The sequence below is a fragment of the Quercus suber genome, unplaced genomic scaffold (genome assembly GCF_002906115.3).
Source record: "Quercus suber isolate HL8 unplaced genomic scaffold, Cork oak 2.0 scaffold_201, whole genome shotgun sequence".
NCBI lineage: Eukaryota > Viridiplantae > Streptophyta > Magnoliopsida > Fagales > Fagaceae > Quercus > Quercus suber.
In genome coordinates this window covers 978,539-1,003,761 of record NW_027069659.1, presented here as the reverse complement: position 1 = coordinate 1,003,761, position 25,223 = coordinate 978,539, and the positions used below count along the sequence as shown (strand labels likewise).

The following is a 25,223-nucleotide window of genomic DNA, read 5'->3' as shown; positions in this document are numbered from 1 at the left end:
AGTGCCTCCCTGAGTCTAACAGGGGCTGAACGAGGATTTCCTCATCATGTCCGGAGAGTGGCACGATGGCCTTCACTGCCCAACGTCGGAGGGAATACCAGGTGGGGCAGTGGGAATATGAGGGGGTTCAAGTTCTCTTTTTTTTTTTTTTTTTTTGCTAGTGCAATTTGCTTCGTTTGGTTACTAACGTGAATGTGTTTTCTTCCTGCAGACTTGCACGCCTTCGAGCGCCACTTCAACCTGGTCAATAGGGAGGATTTGCAGAAAGTGCTAAGGGCGTCAGTTTTTGTAAACGAAGACGACCATCAAGTTAGAGCCGCCCACAAAATTTTGGGGTACACTCCTGTTCAGAAATCATTCCCGGTTCCGAAGCACGTGATCAGAGCGAACGACCCTCGGCTACAGAAAATCACTGTGACCGAGGACGGGTTTCTGTTCCCCGAGGAGCCCTCTGTTCCAGATGTCGCCACATTGGCCGGCCCCTCTTCCTCCCACAGATTCACCGAGGCTACAGAGGAGGATCCAGAGCGGGAAGATGAAGAAGCCGATTTTGGCCCCGCTGAGGAAGAGTTCGACATTTTTGATCAAGTCGATCAGTCCGAGGATCCTCCCAGAGACTTTGGCGACCCTTGTCTGACCGACGCGGACCTTTTAGCTTCAGAAACCTCTCCTCGGCTAAAGATGGGTTATAAGAGGAAACCCCACACCAGCTTGTTGGATCTGATTGAAGGCCAACCGGGGAAGTCCCAACAAAAGCTTCCCCCTCCTCCTCCCAAGACTTAGCCTATTCAGACTAGGTCAACTTCTGCCCAGCAGAAGCTTCCCCCTCCTCCTTCTCCTCAAACGAGCCTACCTTCTGGGTCCGTGCCCGCCGATCTCAAGAAGAAGAAGGACAAGGGCAAAAGGCTCATGGAGGATAAGCCAGTGTTCTCGCAAGATGAGGACAATACTCTGCGGCCTTCCAAGCAGATAAGGATAGGCGGCAAAAGCCAAGATAGGCAGGTCATCACCACCCCGTCCGAGGCTCAAGCCTGGCTCCCCGCCCCAATGCTCCATGGGGAGCCTTTGAGGGACGACGCCTCCCTCAGAGACTTTAACGAGGGCGAAGGTGCGTACATAGCCGACGTGCTGGAGAGATGCCTGCTACTCCCTGCGGATATGGCCGAGTTGGATTCTTTGAGGAGCAAGCAGGTCTTCCTCAACCTTAAGCGTTACCTGGGAATGGTAAGAACCCCAGTACTTGTGATTTTCCTGATTTCAACTCTTTTTTTTTTTTTTTTGAGTTGGGCTTATAGTGCATTGGTTACTCTGGCAGGCTGTCCAGGCTACCTATAGGTTGGAGGCGGCGGCCAACGACCAAGGGAAGGCCCTCGACCTAGAGCGTGAGAGGCGCTTTCAGGCCACTTGGACCCTCAAGACCTCCGAGGCTGACCTCGCCACGGCCAGGGAGGAGTTGAAGGCGATGACCAAGGCTCGAGACAGCGTGGTGTCGGGTCTCGCTGGTGCCGAGAACTAGGCCAGGGAGCAGACGAGGCGTCTGGGCGAGGTGGAAGAGCAGCTGAAGATCGCGAAGGAGCTGATCCAAGATCTAAAAGCGAAGGTAGCTACTACCGAGGGGGCCTAGAGGGCGGCGGAGTGGGCCAAAGATGAGGCCCTACGGGCTAAGGCCGAGGTAGATTTTGGTCGGGAGGAGGTCCTGGCTACCAAGGAGGATGCCGAGGCTGCAGCTTATGTTGAGGGGGTGGCCGAGATAGAAGCCGCTTACAAAGCTCAAGTTCCTAGGGTATGCAGGCGCTATTGTTCCCAGGTCTGGGCTGAGGCCCTCAAACATGCCGGAATGGAGGCCTCGTCCGACCTGTGGAAGGCGGAGAGCGTATACTACCCCCCTGCCATCTGCGAGGCCACCTCTGATGGCGCCAAGGTTGGGGAGGTTGTTGAGGAAGTAGGGGCTACTCCGGGTGAGGGGGCTTTGGTTGCTGAATCAAGGGAAGACCCGAGGGAGGAGGCACCCCAAGAGGCTGCGAACGACCCTTCCGATGCCCAGATCCCCGCCACCGAGGAAGCAGCCATACTTGCCGTACCTCTGCAGGCTATCCCTTTAGGCCAGAGCTCAGAGGACCCTGAGATTGCCTCTATCCAGCCATCTATTGGGGGTGAGATTGAGCAGAAGGAATAGATCCCTTAGCGTCTCGGTCTAATCTACCTTTGCCATTTGTTTTATTTTTTCCTCTTTTTTTTTTTTTTTTTTAATGTAATGCAGCTCTTGCCATGCAATTTCTAAGGACTTATTGTAATGCGAGTTTAATTTCCCTTTTTATCTATTCTGGCTGTTTATTCGCTTGCATGCTACCCGTTTCCTCTCTTTTCTTTTTACTTGCATAATTTTAACTTGAATTGTATCTTGGCCAATCACTTCGGTAACAATAATAATGGGAGGGAATGTATGCTTGGGCAGACCCTTTATGTCCCAAGGGTTAGGTAGGGTTTTGGTCCTTCCTAACATAGGTCCCCCGCAGGGTAGTTGTTCTTCCGTGGGCTTTAGTCCGAGCCCCATGCAAGGCTTTGGTTATATCTGACACTTAGGACCCCCTTCTTTTTTTGCAGTGGTTAGTTTCCTCATAGACTTGAGTCCGAAGACCATGCAAGGCCTTGGTTCTGTCTAACACTTAAGACATTTTTGAAGTAGTTAGTTTTCTCATAGGCTTGAGTCCGAGAACCATGCAAGGCCTTGGTTCTGTCTAACACTTAGGATATTTTTGAAGTAGTTAGTTTCCCCATAAGCTTGAGTCCGAGGACCATGCAAGGCCTTGGTTCTGTCTAACACTTAGGATATTTTTGAAGTAGTTAGTTTTGCTTAGAATGACCATCGAAACGGGGGCTACATAATCAGGAGAGGTTTAAAATCTTGATCAAAAAAGACTTTTTCATTAATAATAATATCTTTTCAGATTATTTACATTCTATGGACGAGGTACAGGTTTTTCATCTAAATCTTCTAAATAGTATGCGCCAATTCCTGCTATTGAGGTAATTCGGTAGGGCCCCTCCTAGTTTGGTCACAGCTTTCCCCAGGAAGGGTTCTTGGCAGCCCCTACGACTTTCCTCAGCACCAAGTCCCCCGATGCTAGCAGTTTGAGTTTCACATTGGCATCATATCTTTGCTTGAGTTTTTGTTGGTAATAGGCCAATTGGACCATTGCTCGTTCGCTTCGTTCGTCAACCAGGTCCAGGCTCCTCCCCAACAGTTCGTCGTTATTGTCTGGAGTGAAAGAACTCGTCCTTTGCGTTGGGAAGTTTGTTTCCAGGGGGATCACTGCCTTGGCACCATAAGTCATGGCAAAAGAGGTTTCCCCTGTTGATCGCCTGGGTGTAGTCCGGTACGTCCAGAGAACGTGGGGCAGCTCCTCTACCCATCTTCCCTTAGCGTCATCCAGTCTCTTCTTGAGCCCATTGACGATGACCTTATTAACAGCCCTCGCCTGTTCGTTTCCCTAAGGGTAGGCGGGCATTGAGTATCTATTTGTGATCCCCAGTTCACAACAGTACCTTCTGAAGGCTTTACTATCGAATTAGAGCCCATTATCCGAGATGAGGATGTGCAGGACACCAAATCGCATGACAATATTCCTCCAAAGGAATTTCTTTGCATCCACGTCCCTGATGTTGGCCAGGGGCTCTGCCTCTACCCACTTGGTGAAGTAGTCGGTGGCCACCAAGAGATATCTCTTATTCCCTAGCGCCTTGGGAAAAGGTCCTACGATGTCCAAGCCCCACTGGACAAACGGCCATGGACTGGACAAAGGATTGAGGGTCCCTTCGGGTTGATGAATATTCGGGGCGAACCTTTGGCATTGGTCACACTTTTTGACATAGTCCAGGGCTTCCTTCTGCATTCCTGGCCACCAGTATCCTTGCGTGACAGCTCGGTGGGACAGGGATTTTCCCCCCGTATGGCTCCTACAGATTCCCTCATGCAGCTATTCTAGTAGTAATTCTGCTGCCTCGAGGTGGACGCACAGTAGGTATGGTCCATAGTATGAGCGCCTATACAACTTGTGGTCCTCAGACAACCAGAATCGAGAAGCACTCCTTCGTATTTTCTCTGCCTCCGACTTCTCCTCGGGTAGAATGTCGTCTTTGAGGAATCTCGTTATGGGGTCCATCCAACTGGGGCCCACCCCAACCTGATGGATGGGGACCGCTCCTCTTACCACCTCACCTGCTCTCTTCAGATGCTCTACAAGTATGATCCGGGGCAGGCTCGCAGCCGAGGAGGTCGCGAGGGTGGCTAATGAGTCAGTGTGGCTGTTCTCACTCTTGGGAATGTGAAACAAGCTGAAGGGGCTGAACTCCGACTGTAAGCGCTTGACCTGGCTCAAGTATTCCTACGTTCTCGAGTCTTTGGCCTCCATCTCTCCCTTTACCTGCCCTACCACCAATTTCGAGTCCGAGAATATCTCAACCGACTTTCCTCCCATCTTCTGTACCATGACCATTCCTTGCAATAATGCCTCGTACTCGGCCTCGTTGTTTGTGGCCGAGAATCCGAGCCTCTGGGACTTCTCTATGACATGATCTTCAGGGGATACTAAGACTAGTCCTACTCCTGACCCTCTTTGGTTTGCCGCGCTATCAACATATACTTTCCAGCATGGTCACCTCGGGACAGAGACTGCTCAAACTGGCTTCTCATCAGCGATCCTTCCCTCAGCCCCCACTTCTATAGTAGGCTCAGCGAACTCTGCCGTCAAGTCTGCCAGAACCTGGCCCTTTATGGCGGTCTGAGGCATGTATTTAATGTCAAAGGCCCCTAGGATGGTATTCCACTTTGCAATTCTTCCCGTGTAGTCGGCGGCTCGAAGTACAGACTTCAAGGGTAGTTGGGTTAAAACGACCACCGTGTGAGCCTGGAAATAATGGGGCAGCTTTCGCGTAGCGTGGACCACGACAAGTATGGCTTTCTCCAAGGGTAAGCACTTGACCTCGGCTTCATGCAATGACTTGCTAACGTAGTAGACTGGTTTTTGGATGCCACTGTCATCTCGTATCAGCACCAAGCTCACAGCGTGGTGCGCCATAGCAATGTATGCGTATAGGACCTCGTCGGCCTCCGAATTAGACATGATGGGTGGCCGGGCCAGGTAATCTTTGAGCTGTTGGAAGGCCATGGCACATTCTTCGAACCACTCAAATCCCTTCCACTTATTGATCAGGAGATAGAACGGTCTGCATCGGTTGGCCGACCTGGAAATGAATTGATTCAGAGCCGCAATCATTCCAGCAAGCTTCTGGATCTCTTTGGGGTTTCGCGGAGGCCTTAGGTTTTGGATAGCTCTGATTTGGTCAGGGTCAACCTCGATCCCCCGGTGGGTGATGATGTAGCCTAGGAACTTGCCAGATCCCACGCCAAACGAGCACTTGGAAGCATTTAGTCACAGCCTGTGCTTTCTGAGGACGTCGAATATACAGCCGAGGTCCCTCAGATGCTCGGACACCAATTTTCTCTTCACCACCATATCGTCAACATAGATCTCAATGTTTTTGCCCAACAGCGACTCGAACATTCTCGTCATCATCCTCTGATAAGTAGATCCAGCATTTTTCAGGCCGAATGGCATCACCTTGTAGTGGTAGTTCCCGATGGGTGTCACGAAGACCGTCTTCTCCTGATCCTCCAAGGCTAATGAGACCTGATGATAGCCCTAAAAGGCATCTAGGAAGCTCATCCGAGGATGGCATGCAGTCGCATTCACCAGCTGGTCTATTCGTGGCATTGGGAAAGGGTCCTTTGGGCATGCTTTATTCAGGTCCGTGAAGTCTATGCAAACCCTCCATTTCCCGCTTTTCTTCTTAACCACCACAGTGTTGGCTAACCACTCGGGGTAGAATACTTCTTTAATAGCCCCCGCGCGCTTAAGCTTATTAACCTCTTCCTTAATTACCTCGGCATGCTCCTTTGACAAGCGTCGGGGTGGTTGCTTCTTGGGGGTCACAGAAGGGTTGACATTAAGGTGGTGACAGATGAAGGATGGGTCAATCCTTAGGGCATTGTAGGGATCCCATCCGAACACGTCAGGGTTCCTCTTGAGGAACTCAAGCAACTCCTCCTTCTCCCGGGGAGGCAGTTGGGTTCCGACCTGAAAGAACCTCTCCTAGTCGTTGTCGATGACCACTTTTTCTAGGCCTTCAAGCTTTGCTTCCTCGGCGGCTGTGTCAGCTGGTGCCACCGAGGTGGTTAACTGTTATAAGTTTTCGGCCACGGTGGCCGAGGATTCCGTATCTTGCGGACGTGAGGTGGCTGCAACCATACACCGCCTTGCCGTTGACTGGCACCCTCAGATCTCGAGGATTCGGCCTTCAGACGAGAATTTCACCTTCTGGTGCAAGGAAGAGGCGACGCCTCCCAAGGTGTGGAGCCAAGGCCTTCCCACAATGGCAGTGTATGGGGAGTACGTGTTCACCACTATAAAGTCCACCTCCACTACTTCCGGGCCAGTCTGGATGGGCAGCCTGATCACGCCGTCCGGGATGACTAGCTTCCCATCAAAGCTCATTAAGGGGGAGCTATAGGGCGACAAGTCCTCAGGCTTTAGCCCCAGCCCCTTATAGAGGTCAGGGTACATAACCTCTGCCGCGCTGCCACAATCCACCATCACCCTTTTGACGTTATAGTCCCCAATCTTGAGGGTGATCACCAAAGCGTCGTCGTGGGGTTGGGTGGTCCCGTCCTTGTCCTCCTCGAAAAAAGTTAGGGTCAGGTGACAGCCTCTTCTGGCCCTCTTTGGCTCGGACTGGGACTCCCCGGCGGCCACCTGGGTCACGGACAGCACTCGCGAGGGGCGCATGCCTGTTCTTCCTGGCGCAGCCAAGATCACATTAATCGTTCCAGCAGGCTGCGTCATGGCAGTGTCCTTCCGTGGCTCCTAGTAGGTCTGGCCCTGTTGGCTGTTAGAATGGTGCAGGAAGTGCTTTAGCTTCCCTTCCCGGACTAACTAGTCCAGATAGTTCCAGAGATTCCTGCAGTCTTCCGTAACGTGCCTGTGGTCCTGGTGATATTGGCAGTAGCGGTCCTGAGTACGCTTCTCAGGATCCCCCGACATCTTATTCGGCCACTTGAAGTACGGTTCGTTCTTGATCTTTTCCAACACCCTATGCACCGGTTCTCAGAACACAGCGCCGACAGCTTGGGAATTTGTCGCCCTAGATTGTCCCATGAAATCTTTCTTCGGATAGGCGTTGTTATACCGGTCCGACTTAGAATCCCTCCTCTCCTAAGGGATAGCCTTCTCCTTCCCCTTGCCTTGTAGCAAGTCTTCCTCCACCCATTTGTATTTGTCGATCTGATCCATTAACTGCCGCACGCTGGTGGCGGGCTTACCAGTTAAGGACTTCCTTAGGTCGTGCCCCATCGGGAGCCCGTTCTTGAATGTGTTGATGGCAACATCGTCACTTACCATCCAGCTCGTTGTAAATCTCCCAATACTTGTCCGAGTAAGCCTTAAGGGTTTCGTCGTCGTGCATGGTCAGGGACAGCAACGCGCTCATGGGCCGAGGAGGTCTGCTGTTTGTGACAAAACGGGAACTAAAGGCCTGGGTCAGCTGTCTGTACGAGTCTACGGAATTCGTCCTTAAGCCGTTGAACCACCTCATTGCCACAGGTCCCAAGCTGGACAGGAAGACTTTGCACATCAGCACCTCGTTTTTAGAGTGAACAGCCATCCTCTGGTTGAACTGGCTCACGTGCTCCACGGGGTCCGTTTTGCCATTGTAAACGGTGAAGGTTGGCTGCTGGAACCTCCGAGGGAGCACCGCCTCTTCTATGTAACGTGTAAAGGGTGACCTGGAGAGCCGATCCAGCGCCCTGCTCATGGCATCACTTCCTAAGCCCCTAGGGGTTGGGCTGCCACGCTTACGCCTCTGGTAGCGCTCATCCTCGTGGGAGAAAGTTTCGCTCGGGGGTGTTGTCGACCTTTGCTTGTAATCATCATCATTTTCGTCGTTAGAGGGTAAGTCAGGGCTGGGCTCGGATCGCCTTCGCTGTGCATGGCGCAGCTTTCTCTTCAGATCATCCATCTCTCGCTGCATGGCCACCTTACCGTCCTGTCTCTGGGATGCGTGACTCTTATCCTCTTGCGATTGCGTGGCCGGGCCATTATCGCTCCTCTAGGGCACGCGGTCGCTTCTATACGTGTGGCTTTCGCTAATTTGTGAGGTATGCACGCTTCCTTCTCGGAATCGTCCGTTCTCCTTGTTCTGGCCGTGTCTAGTGTCATCATAGTTATTCGAACGTTAGGATCTAGCCGGTTCGTGCCGATGGGAACTCTCTTGATGAGGGTCTGACCCTACCATGCTTGGCTGTTGTCCTTACTGATGCACGAGTTCTTCCCACAGGCGGTGCCAATTGTAGGGACCAGGTTCAGGCCTCCCTGTGTATTACGGGAATGGACCCAAGCCCAGCTAGCCCTGCAATTAATTTTTAGAGAGCCGGGTCAAGAACTAGGCCCTAGTAAGGGGTGCAACGACCACGCGTGGTAGTTCTTAGGTGAATGTGAACAATGATGCTCCTCGACCTTTCTCCAGCGAGCTTGCTGTTCTTATGGCTTCCTCCCTCTTTCTATTTTTCCAAAAAAAAAAAAACTCCTCCTTAAGAGGGATCCCTTACATTATATACTCCTTTCCCCATTGATCACGACCCTACATTTATTAAGCAACCAGGCCACTACTTGAGTACCTGTCCCATCAGCCACCTTCCCGTTCTTCCTGTGAGTTGCTGCATCTAAGGCAACACTGTTCTGTAATCCCCTCCTCATTAATGCGGCCAGGACTTTAGTTGAGGGCATTTAATGTGAAGGTGACAGCTCGCCTTAGACTTGCACCTTCACCATGCTCCTCGTTGTCGACGCGTGGCGCTTGCCCTTTCCTCCTCGGATATTTAAGAAGACCCCTCTTTGGTGGTGGGGTGCTCGTGTATTTTTGAGGTCTCGAATGTCCGAGGATGGGGTCGTCCTCGGACCTGTTCCTTGGGGGCTGGACATCGTACTTTTATCCTCGAACCCCATATGCATCCTCGGCATGGGCCTCTGGGCCTAGTTTGAAGTGGGCCGAGGTTGCCTGACTTTCTGGCCCCACACATACCTTCATTGTCATGGGATTTAGGCATTCACATATTGAAATAAGCTTCACTCCAAAATGGATATATAGGGTTATATATATTGGTAGAGTTCCATTTGAAATATAATTCATTTAAATCTTATTGAAATTAAAGATATCTAATTAATGTGTTTGTTTTTATCCCATAAAAATTGGAATTAAAAAAGAGTCATATGAATAGAATTATAGAATGAGAAAAAGAAAAAGAAAAAAGAGTTTTTTTTTTTTTTTTGAGAAACAGAACTGAGATGCATTAAATTACGAAATACCAGCTAAATCAGCGTGGTATGAAGACAATACATCGGCTGGAACATCTTCCATCCATATTACACAATTTGTAAATTTCCTCGCTAACTTAGCCAAATTGTGTGCAACTGTGTTGCCCTCTCTCTTAGTGTGAGAGTAGGAAAATTTTAAAAAACCAGCAGATAACGTTAAAGAGTCCTGCAACAGTAAACCAAACGGAGCTAGACTAGTATTCTTTGATCTCAGAGCCGACATCACTACCTGAGAGTCTCCCTCTAGTACGGCCTTTGCTATACCCAACTCTCTAGCAAACTCAAGGGCTTTGCTAGCAGCCATAGCTTCAATCTCTACCGGCTGGAGCTGTTGAGGGATTCGAGTGGCCATGGATGCAATAACAAGACCCTTCCTGTCGCGAATGATAACTCCCAGACCAGAGCTCTTCTCCTCGGCGAAGATGGCACCATCGAAATTAATTTTCAGCATTTCGTGGACTGGAGGTTTCCACCATGTTCTTCTTACCAGTCTACTCGGAGATGGTGCAATTTTCAGCGCCTTGAATTCTGCCCAGCTATCGTGAGCCCACTGCGAAATGAAATTTAAGGGTGGATGGGCTGACTGAGACAGTGACTGGTTTCTCTGATGCCAAATGGACCAAATGGTGAATGCGAACAGAGCTGGGTTCCTTTGATGATCGAAAATCCAAGCCATGAGTTCACTGAAACTTGAAAAGCATTGAAGGTTCCGAAAATTCCATGAGTTATTCACACTCCAAACACTGTCCAACAATTTACAGCTCCACACCGCATGCAAAGTGTCTTCATTTTCTGCCTTGCAACGATCACCGCACTGCTCTGAAATAATTCTCCTCTGGAATAGATTGCACTTCAAAGGAAGGGAGTTATGGCAGGCCCTCCATATTACATTTCTTACTTTATTTGGGCAATCAAGGGCCCAAATCTTCTTCCAAAGCCCTATCTCATGATCTTGCTACACAGCCACTTGATGACCAACTTCATCATCCTTCAAGAACCGGTATCTTGCCTTGCAACTATACCTCCCATCCTTCTCCAATGGCCAAAATAAAGAGTCTTCCGTATCTTTTCTAGCTAGCAGAATATTCTTTATTTCTTCAGCTTCTTGTGGAGCAAAAATTCCATCTATCATTACAACGTTCCACGTTCTAGTTCCCTCATCAATTAAGCAATCCACCGTGGCTTCTTCCATTGTTTCCACCATTGAGGAGAGCACCTTAGTTGGGTGTTTTCGGGGCAGCCAGTGGTGTTGCCAGATTTTTATGGATTTTCCATTTCCTACCCTCTAGCAAGCACCATCTAGGATAACATCTCGACCATGTAGTATACTCTTCCAAGCATAGGACCCCGACCTTGTTTCCTTAGCTTCTAAAAGAGAATGATTAGGGAAGAACTTCACCTTGAAAACTTTGTAGAAGAGAGTTTCCTTGTTGTGCAAAAGCCGCCATGCTTGTTTTGCCAAAAGGGTGTCATTAAAATGAGTCAAGTCGCGAAAACCCATACCACCCGCCATTTTGGATTTAGTCAATTCACTCCACCGGATCCAATGAATTTTCCTTCTATTCCCCCTTTGCCCCCACCAAAACTTCCTTATCATTATTTCAATGTCATTACAAAGCCCCAATGGCAATTTGAAGCATCCCATCGCATAAGTAGGGATGGCTTGGATCACGGATTTGACTAAAACCTCTCTCCCGGCTTGTGAGAGCAATTTTCCTTCCCATCCTTGGAGTTTTCGCCAAACCCTCTCTTTTATGTAATTGAAACTAGCCTTTTTTCCCCTCCCTACAAATGATGGTAGCCCCAAATATTTCTTATAAGACTTCACTTCTTGGACTTGGAAGAGGTTCTTTATGCTTGATTTCGCTTCATCCGTGGTGGATTTGCTAAAGAAGATTGTGGTCTTATCTTTGTTTATTTTTTGCCCTGACCAAGACTCATAGTCACCCAAAATCTTCAACACATTATTGCAATCCTCAGAGATAGACCTACAGAAAAGCAAGCTATCATCTGCAAAAAACAAGTGGGTTAGCTTTGGGCCACGTTTGCACAAGGAAAAGCCCTTAATGTCCCCATTCCTCGCCGAATGTTTAATGAGAGCATGAAGGCCTTCCGTACATAAAAGGAATAGGAAGGGAGAAAGGGGGTCTCCTTGTCTGATTCCTCTTTTAGGGTAGATCATCCCAGTTGGCTCGCCATTCACCATGATAGAATACAACACTGTTTTCACACAACTCATCATAAGAGCAACCCACCTAGCACAAAAACCCATTTTCTCCATAAGCCTCTCCAAATACCCCCACTCAACCCGATCGTAGGCTTTACTCATATCTAACTTTATAGCCATAAACCCATGTTTTCCTGAATTATGATTCTTCATATGGTGAAGGGTTTCAAATGCAACCATAATATTGTCTGAAATGAGTCTTTCTTTAGCAAAGGCAGATTGATGTTCAGAAATTAGGGAAGGTAAAAATTTCTTCAACCTATTTGCTAGGACCTTAGAGTAGATCTTATATAGAACATTGCAAAGACTAATAGGGCGAAATTCAGACACATGTTCAGGGTTAGCTATCTTAGGAATGAGAGTAATAAGTGTATGGTTAATGGGTTCGGGTAGGATACCTGAATTCAGCTATGAGAGAATGGCTGAAGTAACATCATGCTGCATCGTCGACCAAAAGTGTTGATAGAACAACGGTGGCATACCATCAGGACCTGGTGCTTTTAGAGGTGCCATTTGATTCAAGGCTTCCTTCACTTCCCCTTCTGAAAATTCCTTCATCAAATCCGCGTTCATCTCCTCAGTCACCATGCATGGAATTTTCTCAAGAGAATCAGCTTCAAGAATCGGATTGGAGGTGAAAAAAAGATCTTTGTAGTAATTTTCCATCACATGCCCAATTTCCTCATGATCGGTCACCCAAGCACCATTTTGATCCCTTATACCTCTGATCAAATTCTTCCTAAATCTCTTTGTAGCCCTACTGTGAAAGAAGGCTGTATTGTTGTCTCCTTTGCTTAGCCACAACACCCTGGACCTTTGACACCACATCCTTGATTCCTGGTCTTGTAACAAATTAATCTCCATTCTTATGCTCCTAACCTGGTTATTGTTCCCACTCACCAAAGCCTCACTCTCGGCCAAAACAAGTAGGTTCTTTTTTATCTGTAATTCCCTTCTCACGTGCCCAAAGTTGTGTTTATTCCACCATGTTAATTCCCGTTCACAGAAAGCCACTTTTTCCAAAATGGCAATGCTTGGATTTGATTCCCTTGTACTGCTCCACACTTCCTCAACCAATTCCCCACAAGTTGGATCCGATAACCACATTTCTTCAAATCTGAAGCATCTCTTCTTTCTAGGTTCAGGCATCCCCGACAAATTGATCAATAGGGGAGAGTGATCCGATGACATACAACTAAGGTGATGTACCCTAGTTCCTAGAAATTTTTGGAACCAAGAATTAGTAGCCATGCATCAATCCAATCTTATTCTTATGGAATGCCCATCCACAAAATGTTTTGCCCACGTGAATTTAGGCCCCACATATCCCAAATCCATGAATTGGCATTCATCGATGACGTCACGAAATAGTAGCATTTGATTATGATCTCTAGGAGCCCCACCCCATTTTTCCTCTTGGTGAACTATTTCATTAAAATCACCACCACAAATCCAAGGGATATTCATTAAAAGAGTTGATTCAACATAACGTAACATATAAAAAATTAAAAATTAAAAAAAAATATTTAAAAAGAGAGAGATAGAGAACGTGGTCAATAGATATAAGGAATTTTGATATATATATATATATATTTTAAATGTCATCAACGTAGAAATTATCAAATTAATGGAGATATATACTGTTTTTTAGAATAGATAGAGATTATCAAATTACTGGAGATATATACTGTTTCTTGGGATTGATTTATATTAATCACCTCTTGAAGAATTTGGATTGTGCTTATCCCTTAATAATCAAGTTTTGTAGCTTGATATTCTGATAAAATAATATTAATTTAATAATATTAAAATATCCTAATAAATAAATATAATGTTAATCTAATTTTACTTAATGATAAGAATAAATTAAAAAAAATAAGGATTATGAATAATAGAGATTGTAATTAGAAGAAGAGAATAATAGCGCAAAGGAACCGTATGATGGGTATTAATTATGAATTATTTGATATTTAATTTTGTTTTGATTTGGTTTAATATTTAGCACCACGTGACCCAACTATTGTTGGGTCTTTTTAGCACCACGTGAAGTATATACTTTTATATCCTTAAAACTAAGATGCCACATATACTAGAGAGGAAAAGTATATGCCTTGTAGCTCTATCTTGGAGAGCTACATGTCGTTTGCATCTCTTTTCTTCTCTTAAATTTTAAAGTTTCAACCTCACCGAGGTCTTATTGGCCAAGGAAGCACGACACTGTTTTTTATACGTAACCTTCATCTTGAGATTAAGTCACATTTGAGTGAAAGACGAATTGCTTTAATTGCTGTAATCTGATGCACGGCTTTTAATTGTTATGATTTTTGTTTTTATCCACTTATAAATTTAGCAAGTGTAATTCAACTTTAATCAAATTAAGATTTATATCCACTTAGAAATTATAGTTGAAGAAAACTTATATATTTTTTTTTCTTAAAATCTAAAAATTTAAGAAAATTTCTGCAATTTGGTACTGTCACTTGACGCAACCACGGCATCTAAGCTCAACTTTTATTATATATAATATGATATACTGATTGATGATTGATTGATTCTATAGATGCGATTCCTTAAGAATTCAAAAGACTATGACTGTATATTGTGGTTAAAGCCTTGAATATTAGAATCATTTAAAAGAAAAATATTAAATTGAGTTAATTGAAGAGTGGACATGGCCCTAGATAGGTTCAAGTGGCTTAAAACGATCCATGTAGCTGTTCCCAATTAGTAGTGACTAAGGCTTAGTTAAGTTATACGTTTACTTGTATGTGTGTGCGTGTGGAAGTTATAAGTGTACTAATGATAGGATTTTTTTTTAATTAATTTTTTTATTAGGAAATACTAATGATAGGATCTAGTAATTTTATTTTACCAAAACAAAATTTTCTTGATATATACCAAGGAAAAATGCCAAGACAAACCCACCAAACTTTGGAAAAGTGATTATTACCCTTGAATTTTTATTTTAGCTAATTTATTCTCTAAAGTTCATACATATGCTAAATTGAGGAATCTATTAGTTAGCCATTTAAATTAACTAACATCACTCATGTGACACACATGTGGTCATGTAAGCTAAACCCAAACCAATTGAGAGATAGAGAGACACAGGTTCAATTTGATATAGAAATGAGGGAGAGGTGACGTCATTTTATTATTACAATAGCCATTTAAAGAAGTTGAAGTTTAAAGCGGTCATTTCTAATCTTTAATTTACATAAAATGATAACTTCTAATCCATATGATTAAATATCTCTAAGGGAAGAATGACATATATAGCCAAACTAAATTGACATGTCATAGCTCAATTAGACATGTTAGAGACTAAAATCATTAATTTATGCTTTTTAAATAATGAAAACAATTATTTTAAATTTCAAAGGGTAAAATGTATTATGAATTAAAGTTTAGAATAATATATATAAATCACCTGACATCATGATTCCAATTTAACAAATGCATAAATGCTAATAAAGAACGAACCAATGAAAAATTGAAAGAATAGCTTAGTTTTTTATTTTTTATTTTTATTTTTTTTATATATTATAAAATCTCTGTTTTTTTTTTTTTTTTTTTTTTTTTGAATTTTTATATTATAAAATCTCTATTTTTTTTATACACTTTATGAACATGAATTAAAGTGTAATCTAATGAGATGGGTTCAAGTTACACCTAGTGTAACTCTTTAGAGCTACATCTTTTTAAAACCATTGGATTTAAGTAAATCCAACGGTCAAAAAAGACCCTTATTAATACTAATATTTTGATTAGAATCTCATTAATTATCCCTCATTTATTATATTTTATACCTATCTAGCTTTAAACCCAAAAAAAATATTACATCTAACTCTCTCTCTCTTCTCTACCACAGCCACAAAAATCAAGAAGCTGCCTGGTGGTTCTGCACGAGCTTTCCTAGTCCCAAAACCATCCTCGACAATGATCTTTCTCTCACATGTTTCTGTTGAAGGAATACGAAGAAAGGCTTGGCTTGTGGACGTGAAATTCCATGACAAGACGTTGCGGATTTGAGTCAAATTGCCTGTGGAAGCTGAAAATCCTATGAACATGTATTCATTGAGAAACAGTGAGAGATCAAGTTGCTCAGAGAAGATTGGTTTTGTTGGATAATCTTCATCTTTTGATCCTAAACAAATATCCATCCAATGACGTGGACCATTGTAGGTGATCCAAGCTCGATGAACCAAACCATCGTTTAGGACAATACCAACATCGGACACATTGATTATCATCATAGATTGTATTACTGTCCGTGAATGAGAAAAATACAAAGTTATGTTAAAAATACAAAGTTATGATAGACACATCTTTTGAAGGGACAAAAAATCTAACGGAAATTAGATTAGCACTAGTGGCATCAGATAAATTACAAGCTTGGTCAGTCATTAGATTAAAAACTGCTGAGGGAAGTACAGAGTACCTTGGTCTCACATTGTCTCTGTGAAGATTAAATTCTATATCAAATCAAAAAATTACAAGCTTGGTCAGTCATTAAACAACACTTACCCATTTATTTATTTTTAACGAAACAAGATATATATTCATAATTGATAAGACCATAAGAGTATGACCGGCTTAAAAGAAGGGGGGAAAAAAAAAGAGTAGTACGAACTCAACAAAAAAGAAAAAAAGAAAAGAAAAAAGTATTGAAATATATTTGTAAATTCATTGGCAATAAAAGGAATATATGTAAAAGGTTTTGAATAATAAATAAGGAGAAAGAAACAAAACTGCTATTAATTAAGTGAATGAAGTGTAAGTCAATTAGCATTTAATGCTATTTTTTTAACTATTAGATCAATTACAAATCTACGGTCTACAAATGGTGTAACTCTTATCAAGTTACATTAAATGTAATTTGAACCTATCTTGTAGTCTAATATATATATTTATATATACACATACACTTATACTTACCACCATTTGCATAAGAGTCATAGAAGCACTTGTTCAAAGTAGTTTGAACTTTGAATGCCAAGATAAAATGAATCTCTCTAAGTCGTTCAAAGTAATCTCAAACGAGATTATCAAACCATCTTCACCAACATCCACCCATCTTTGCCATTATCAGCTTTCCTTTCTCGACCAAATAATGCCTCCGGTGTATATTTCTTCTATCTGCTTGTACAATAAGAATGATGCTTACTCAAAATTCAGCAGTGAAACTGCCAAATCTAGTGTGCCGAAGAAATCATTGTCCGATGTCTTAAAGTGCTACTACCTTTAGCTGGCTGCGTTAAAGACAATATTATTGTAGACTGCAATGATGAAGGCTCATCCTTTAGCACGTTTGTGAAAGATTGGGCATCCACATCTAGAGGTGAGAGTGAGATATATTCACAATTTCAATCATCCATTCTCTTCCCACCTATAACTTCTTTATCTGGAATTGGTTCAAAAGCTATTATGGCAAAAGAGAAGCTCGGTATACCCCAGCCGTGTTGTGGCCTTGTTGGCTTTTATATGGAGTCGATATGTAGTTGCCACTGATCAACTGAAGTCTAAGATTGAAAGGCTCCACATAATTCTTCATGCAGTGAATTTGAGGACGAGAATGGATCCCCCATTATCTGACTACTCTTTTGGAAATTTATTCCAAGTCACAACAACCATCGCGTCTAAAGAAACCAGCCGGGAAGATTGGTATGGCATTGTGGTCAAGTTGAGAGATGCAAAAAGAAAAATTGACAAGGACTACGTGATAAAACTACAAGGTAGTGAACACTTAGATATTCTCGGAAAGCTGAGTGGAAAAATCATGACACAAGATAATGTTATCTTAAATTTCACTGCATTGTGCGGTGATATGACGTTGACTTTGGGTGGGGAAAGACTTTTTTTGGTTGGTTGGGTTAGTTTACCTTTCAAGAATCTGATTACATTTTCAGACTCCAAACTTGGGGATGGAATAGAGGCATGGATAGACTTGAACGCGGAAGATATGGTCAATTTTGAATGTGACAAGGAGTTCCTTGCATATGCTACTACATCTTCAGGCTTTAATGTTAAATAGCTCCTAGTAGCTAGAACATGATTTCAAAAAGTTTCTTCATTAAGCGGATTCATTAGCTATAATAAAGGATTCTTTAAGTATAAAAATGGTAAGAAGGGAGAGCAGTTGTCACAACCCTTGCTACTTGACAACAATAATAACTTCTACTTTAAATCAATTAATTAGTCAGTGTTGGTGTTTTTGTAGCTGGCAGTGTTGTTAGCTCTTGATTTCTTTGTATACTCACTACAAAAAACTGGTCATAAACGCCATTATAGGTACTAAAAACGCCACTATTGTACTGCCATTATAGACCTATAACGGCATTTTATAAAAAAACGCCACTATAGGACCGCCCTATAATGGCGTTTGGACCGCCTGCAAATGCCACTACAGACCAATTTTTTTTTTTTGAAAAAGGCTATAGTGGCGTTTGTCAAACGCCACAGGTCTATAGTGATGGTACAATAGTAACGTTTCTGAAACGCCACTATAGACTCTACAAACGCCACTACAGCCAAAAAACCACCAAAAAAAATTTTGATTACCAAAAATTAACAATTTTTTTTTACGTGAATTTTTTTTAATTAAATTAAAAGATACAAAATAAAACAAAATACATAAAAATTTTTTTTTTTTTTTGTGTTGGGCTATAGTGGCGTTTTGCAAACGCCACTATAGGTCATACTCTTACAAATTCCTATAGTAGCATTTTCCAAATGCCACTATAGGCCCTACCCAACCGAATAAAATAAAATAAAATAAAAAGTGCCTATAGTGGCGTTTGACAAATGCCACTAGGTCCTGGACCTATAGTGGCGTTTTAAAAACGCCACTATAGGCCGTTGGAAATGCTGCTATAGGTATTTTTAAAACGCCATTATAGAACCAGTTTTTTGTAATGACCGCTGGTTGTCTAGTTTCTTAAATAAAATTTCTTCTTATATACAAGAAAAAGGTCTTCTTACATTTATGTCTTCTTGTTAAATGCAACATGTGTTGACTTGACTTGGGAAAAATAAAGCAAAACTACTTGTAAAACCAGGGCGAAGAAGAAATTAAGCGGACCTCAAACAAGTATGATAGCTCCACTCATTTCTTATTTGGCCTAGACGAAGTCCTTAGTTCTTACCCTTGTATAATTTCTTACTCTTAAATTATAAATTGAAGACTAGATCAAAGATGCCTCCTCATGACGAAGGGGGCTGGCTGTACATGAGGTTCTGAAGGTGGGCAAAACATGTGGATGATAAGGAAGAAAGGGACTGCCAATTGAACGTTTTGACAAAGAACAATATTAGTAAAAACAAGATCATAGGAAGGATAAAGGTATTAAAGCTTCTAAGCAAGAATCAAGTATCTAATGATGATAGCAAGTTAAGGAAGCGGTTACATAATCACACTTAATTCTATATTTTAAATTTGAATATTTGCTAATATTTATTTTCTGTATATAAACAAATACTTTGGGAAGGTATTCTATAACTTGAAATCCCATCTTAAAACCTTGTGTTGCTATCAAGAGTTTGCATTTCAACTTTTTGGTACCTTTTAGTTTGTTCATAACATCTAGGGTTTCAATCCCCTCTTCTATTGTAAATATCCAATTATTAAAGAAAAAAAAAAAAACCTTGTGTTACTCTTCTTTCATGATGTAAAAGTCTAATAAGTCTTGCAATGCCAAGAGTCTTATATCTTAATTAACAATTGCTGGCAGTTTTAACGGAAATATCATAGCTCAAATCTCCCCTCCCCCAAAAAAATTATATATATAAAAATAAGTCTTGCAACAACGGCCTCTTCCTCATTGCATAATTTGTCTCACCTTGTGTTGATCAAGCTTGATCAAACAAATCATATTTTGTCGCTTGCCAATTCCTCCCTTATTTGAAAAGTTGTAATTTAATTAGTATTGTGGAGGGAACTGTGAGAGACCTCGAAAAAAGCGTCACTCAAAAAAGAGATTCAGATACCTTTTAGGACACCCCTCTTTTTGGGTAAGTGGTGTGGAGTTGATACTTATTTTTTATACAAAAAAATAAGAAAAAAAAAATACTAATTACAAAATACATGACTGAATAGTTCCATTCATTGATTGAATAAAAAAAATACATATTTGAAAAAAATTGAAAATTTACATGGCTTTGGGTCCTAGTTACATTTTACCAAAATGCATGGCTTTTTGTCCTAGTTACATTCTACCCAAAATAAAAAGTAAAGACAAGACTAGATCTACTTAGCCAAAGACCAAATTCCGGAGGCTAGTTTACGGAATGGGAATGTGTTAGGCACCCATTTCACCTAGATAGAGTCTGGTCTTCTAGACTTTAGTGACCAATGTACCATTTTATACATGTCATGAATGATATGTTGAAAATGTTAAATAGATCACACAAAACCATTTATGAATGTATCCTCCTTTTGTTTGAAAAAAATTCAGATTTATTTTAATGATTAAAAAAAATTGATTTTGACTTATAAAAAAAAAAATCAGATATGTTTTTATATGTGTAAAAAAAAAAAGGGTTTTTGAAGAGAAAATTTAGATTTGTTTTTATTAATAAAACACAAAGTCTTTTGGTTTGTTAAAAAAATTCAGATCTATTTTTTAAGAGATAAAAAAAATGGTTTTGAGTTTTGTAAAAGATCAGATCTGTTTTAATTGATGATGATGATGATATATATATATATATATATAAAAGGGTTCTATGTAACAGAAAAATCAGATATGTTTCTATATTTGAAAAAGATATATTTTTTATGAAGAGAATCTCATTCACAAAATAATTTCATGCTACATGACTCAAACAAAACAAACAACAAAACAACAATTCGTGATCTCTTTCATTATTTCAAAAATTTGCATGCGTTAAAAAATTAGATCTGTATCTAAAGAATATACAAAATCCGTTCTTTATTTTAAGAAAAATTCAGATCTATATCTAAAAAAATGCAGATATGTTTTATTTTGATGAAAACTCAGATCTACATCTAAGAAAGATGTAGATCTGTTTTATTTATTAAAAAAAAAAAAAATCAATTTAGTACATGCAGATTTCTAAAACTAAGAAACAGATTATAGTAATGATAAAAGAACCAGGAACATATTTTGATAATCTAAATTAACAAATCAGAACATGCATATTTAAAACAAGAAAGCATGCATCATCATGATGAAAGAACATAAGAACAAAAGGGTTAGAAAGCAAGCTCTTGCATGAGCACTCTTCTACTTAAGAGGATGTTTTAGAGTTCAAAGAAACTTGTGCAGCTATCTTTGAAACCTAAAAACCCTAATTCTTGTAGCAAATCTCATAGAGGATCAATTAATCTCTGCAATTTGTGAGTCTCCAAAACGTATGCCTCTCAGAGCGTATAAAAAGGGTGCTAAATTATGAGTTTCAGTTTCTATTTATAGAGTCCAGAAGACTCTAAAAAATAGGTACGGACGATTAGGGTTTGAATTCGGATGCATCATTTTACGAAAAGATTGAAAAGGGTGTGCCTTATCGTCACCCGAAGGCCGTTAGGCCAAAGCCCAACCAAGGAAAATTCAGCACTTTTAGAGTGCCGTTTGTCATTCCAAAAGTGTTGAATTGGCTCTTGGACCCTAAATGCTGTTTCATGTTTGGGTGCCATTTGGACTCCTCTTCTAAGGTTTTTTGGCCAATCCTTGTACTTAGAAGCGTTATCATCCTCCGTCTATGATTTTTTTTTATCTCTTTTCTAGATAATTTAGGCTATTTAAGAATAATTATCTTGAAGATAAATACCCTAAAATAAATCTTGATAAAGTTCAAATTATCCAGAATTTTATTATTATTCAATCATCCCTTTTATTCCCATGCATGCATCCCCATTTTAAACACTAATTATCAACAAATTACAAAATTATTTAATTAATTTGAATTGTTTAACCTATCAGAATTAATTTATATTGATCATGTGTGATTGATTCTACTTAGACACAATGCATGTTGATTGTGCAAACTTGATCATGTGATATCTTTCGATCCGATAGTCCGATTTGAAAGCCGAAAATACTGTTGTGACCATTAGAATCTCATGATCATTTTTATGATATGCAATGAATGAATTGATGCATGTAATGCAAAGACAAGTTGATGCATGTAATGCAATTATGATTTTTGGGGTACATGGATTGGTCATTGAAGTCATTCTCCTTGATTAAATCATGGGTGCAAAATTGAGTGTCTACAAGAACAAAACCATGTCGATCTCAATTTCTCCTTGAGTCAAAGGGAAACCTATAACCATAATTAATCAATAATTATCCGCATAACATCAACAAGATCAAGCTTTATCGAGCTGGGTAAGTTCCAAGTGTCTGAATTGGCTAGTACAGTGATTGAACAAGCTCCTCCTCTCACGGTAGCATTATTTTCTATGATCACCTAGTGCCTTCGGCAAAGAAGAAATAGGATTTATTCTAAAACTAATCAAATTATTAAAAAAAAAAAAAAAAAAAAAAAGAAGCAGACCCATCTAAGCCACGGTGGAAGGAGGACATGCATTGGTGCTTCTTGAATGCTCTGGAGTAGACGTAGTGCTAGAGAAGAAAAGAAAAAAGAAAAGTGAAAATGGAAGATAGAGCTCAGACGAAGAGTTAGAGAAGAAAAGAAAAAAGGAAAGTGAAAATGAAAGATAGAGCTCAGATGAAGAGCTAGAGAAGAAAAGGAAAAGAAAAGAAAAAGAGGAAAGTGAACATAAGAGGATGGAGAGCTTAGACGTGCTACAGATAAAAAGAAAAAAAAATGTGGAGATAGGGATAAGGGAAAGGTGTGGAGGAGAAAAAAAAAGAGGAAATAAAAAAAGAAAAGAAAAGAAAAGTGTGGATGAAAAAAAATAAAGAAGGAGGGGTTAGGTGGGGGGTAGGTGGGAAATAATAGAAGAGGAAGAGAAATATTGTTTTAATAAAAAATAAAGGGTATAATAGATAAATTGATGTAGGTATTTTGTAAAAATAATGGTGTAAAATAGAAAAAAGTAAGTTTTTTGTGTAAAATAGAAAGAATTTGTAGACAAATTAATGCGGTTGCTCTTATCACTTTTGTCTTTTCTCATCTTACCTTCATAGCACACCAACGTGTTCTCTTCTCTTTTTTATTTTTTTATTTTTTATTTCAACATGACCTGATCAAGTTGTAAATTATTGTAATTTTTACATTATAATAATAAAAATAATAACATAAATTTATATATATATATATATAATGTGGTAAATTTTATATTATTTCATAAGTACAAATATCTCTATTTCTTACATATTATATAATAAGGGTATAATAGTCAATTTATATAAATTACATTTTTCATCCTTCCATTTTTCTCTCCAACCAAATAAAAGAGTTTTCCACCCTCCCACTTTTCCACCCCTCCAACCAAACACACAAAAAGGAAAACTAAATATTTTTCATCCTCCCACTTTTCCATTCTTCCACAATTTTCCATATCCCTTCACTTTTCCACTCCTCCAACCAAATGGACCCTTAGGGTTCAAAGAAACTTGTGCAGCTATCTTTGAAACCTAAAAACCCTAATTCTTGTAGCAAATCTCATAGAGGATCAATTAATCTCAGCAATTTGTGAGTCTCCAAAACGTATGCCTCTCAGAGCGTAAAAAAAATGTGCTAAATTATGAGGTTCAGTCTCTATTTATAGAGTCCAGAAGACTCTAAAAAATAGGTACGGACGATTAGAGTTTGAATTTGGACGCATCATTTTTTGAAAAGATCGAAAATGGTGTGCTTTATCGTCACCCGAAAGTCGTTGGGCCAAAGCCCAACCAAGGAAAATTTGGCACTTTTAGAGTGCCATTCGTTATTCCAAAAGTGCCGAATTGGCTCTTGGACCCTAAATGCTGTTTCATATTTGGGTGCCATTTGGACTCCTCTTCTAAGGTTTTTTTGGCTGGTCCTTGTACTTAGAAGCGTTTTCATCCTCCGTCTATGATTTTTTATCGCTTTTCTAGATAATTTAGGCTATTTAAGAATAATTATCTTGAAGATAAATACCCTAAAATAAATCTTGATAAAGTTCAAATTGTCCAGAATTTTATTGTTATCCAATCATCCCTTTTATTCTCATGCATGCATCCCCATTTTAAACACTAATTATCAACAAATTACAAAATTATTTAATTAATTTGAATTGTTTAACCTATCAGAATTAATTTATATTGATCATGTGTGATCGATTCTACCTAGACACAATGCATGTTGACCGTGCAAACTTGAACATGTGATATCTTTCGATTCGATAGTCCGATTTGAAAACCGAAAACACTATTATGACCATTAGAATCTCAAGATCATTTTTATGATATGCAATAAATGAATTGATGCATGTAATGCAAAGACAAGTTGATGCATGTAATGCAATTATGATTTTTGGGGTATATGGATTGGTCATTCAAGTCATTCTCCTTGATTAAATCATGGGTGCAAAAGTGAGTGTCTACAAGAACAAAACCATGTCGATCTCAATTCCTCCTTGAGTCAAAGGGAAACCTATAACCATAATTAATCAATAATTATCCGCATAACATCAACAAGATCAAGCTTTATTGAGCTGGGTAAGTTCCAAGTGTCTGAATTGGCTAGTACAGTGATTGAACAAGCTCCTCCTCTCACGGTAGCATTATTTTCTATGATCACCTAGTGCCTTCGGCAAAGAAGAAATAGGATTAGAGAGAAGCAACCAACATGGGCTTTGACAGAAGTGGCATTTAAAGCTAAGGAACTACTCAATGAATTCTTCAATGTGCAACGAAAACCTCTTAGAGATGTGCAACCGAGGAGTTTGGTTAGGTGGAACCCTCTAAGTGAAGGAATGTACAAAGCAAATTTTGATGGAATGATTTTCTCTGAGCTCTCCTTAGCTGGTATTGGTGTAGTGATTCATGATTCTTATAGGAATGTAATAGTAGCCCTTAGCAAAAAAATTCCACTACCTCAGTCAGTTGATTTGGTGGAAGCCTTGGCATCTAGTATGGTAGTAAGTTTTGCTAGAGAACTTTGCATTTCTATGGTGGAATTCGAAGGTGATAGTCAGAGAATTGTCACAGCAATCAACAACCAGACGCCACCAAAAACTATGTTTGGTCATGTTATTGAAGAGATTTGGATTCTATCAAAGGCTTTTCATAAATATAGCTTCAAACATGTAAAAAGGGAGGGCAACCGGCTTGTTCATTCCCTTGCTAGAAGAGCAATTTTATTTGTAGATCTTGATTAAATGCTAAAAGTTTTCGCTAGGATTTAAGTGTGCATTTGGGATGCACTTAAATAGCTTAAAATTGCAAGCTTATTACTTATTGCTTCAACTATTTGTGGGCACCACAAAGAAGAATTTTTTTTTTTTTTTTTTTTTGGGCTTAAGGGAGCTTAATTAGTCAACTAGCTCGGCACATTGGGGGTCCCTGTCATGCCCCAAACTCAAAAGGGTCCAAAGCATAACAAAAGAACCACTAGGAGAGAGACTATAGGATATATATATTTTTTTCTTTTCCACAGGATACAAATATATAACCATA

The 25,223-nt window shown here is 40.6% G+C and overlaps 1 protein-coding gene across 1 annotated transcript; it reads left to right on the top strand.

Annotated features, from left to right (window-relative positions):
- Positions 1-17,230: 17,230 nt before the first annotated feature.
- LOC136069995 (stemmadenine O-acetyltransferase-like) lies at positions 17,231-17,689 on the top strand. The gene has a single exon (XM_065779188.1). The coding sequence runs from the start codon at positions 17,231-17,233 to the stop codon at positions 17,687-17,689; it is 459 nt and encodes a 152-aa protein (XP_065635260.1).
- The last annotated feature ends 7,534 nt before the right edge of the window (positions 17,690-25,223 follow it).

Bases quoted from the DNA above. Each gene is read 5' to 3' on its own strand.
- LOC136069995 (XM_065779188.1), top strand. From the start codon at position 17,231: ATGGATCCCCCATTATCTGACTACTCTTTTGGAAATTTATTCCAAGTC.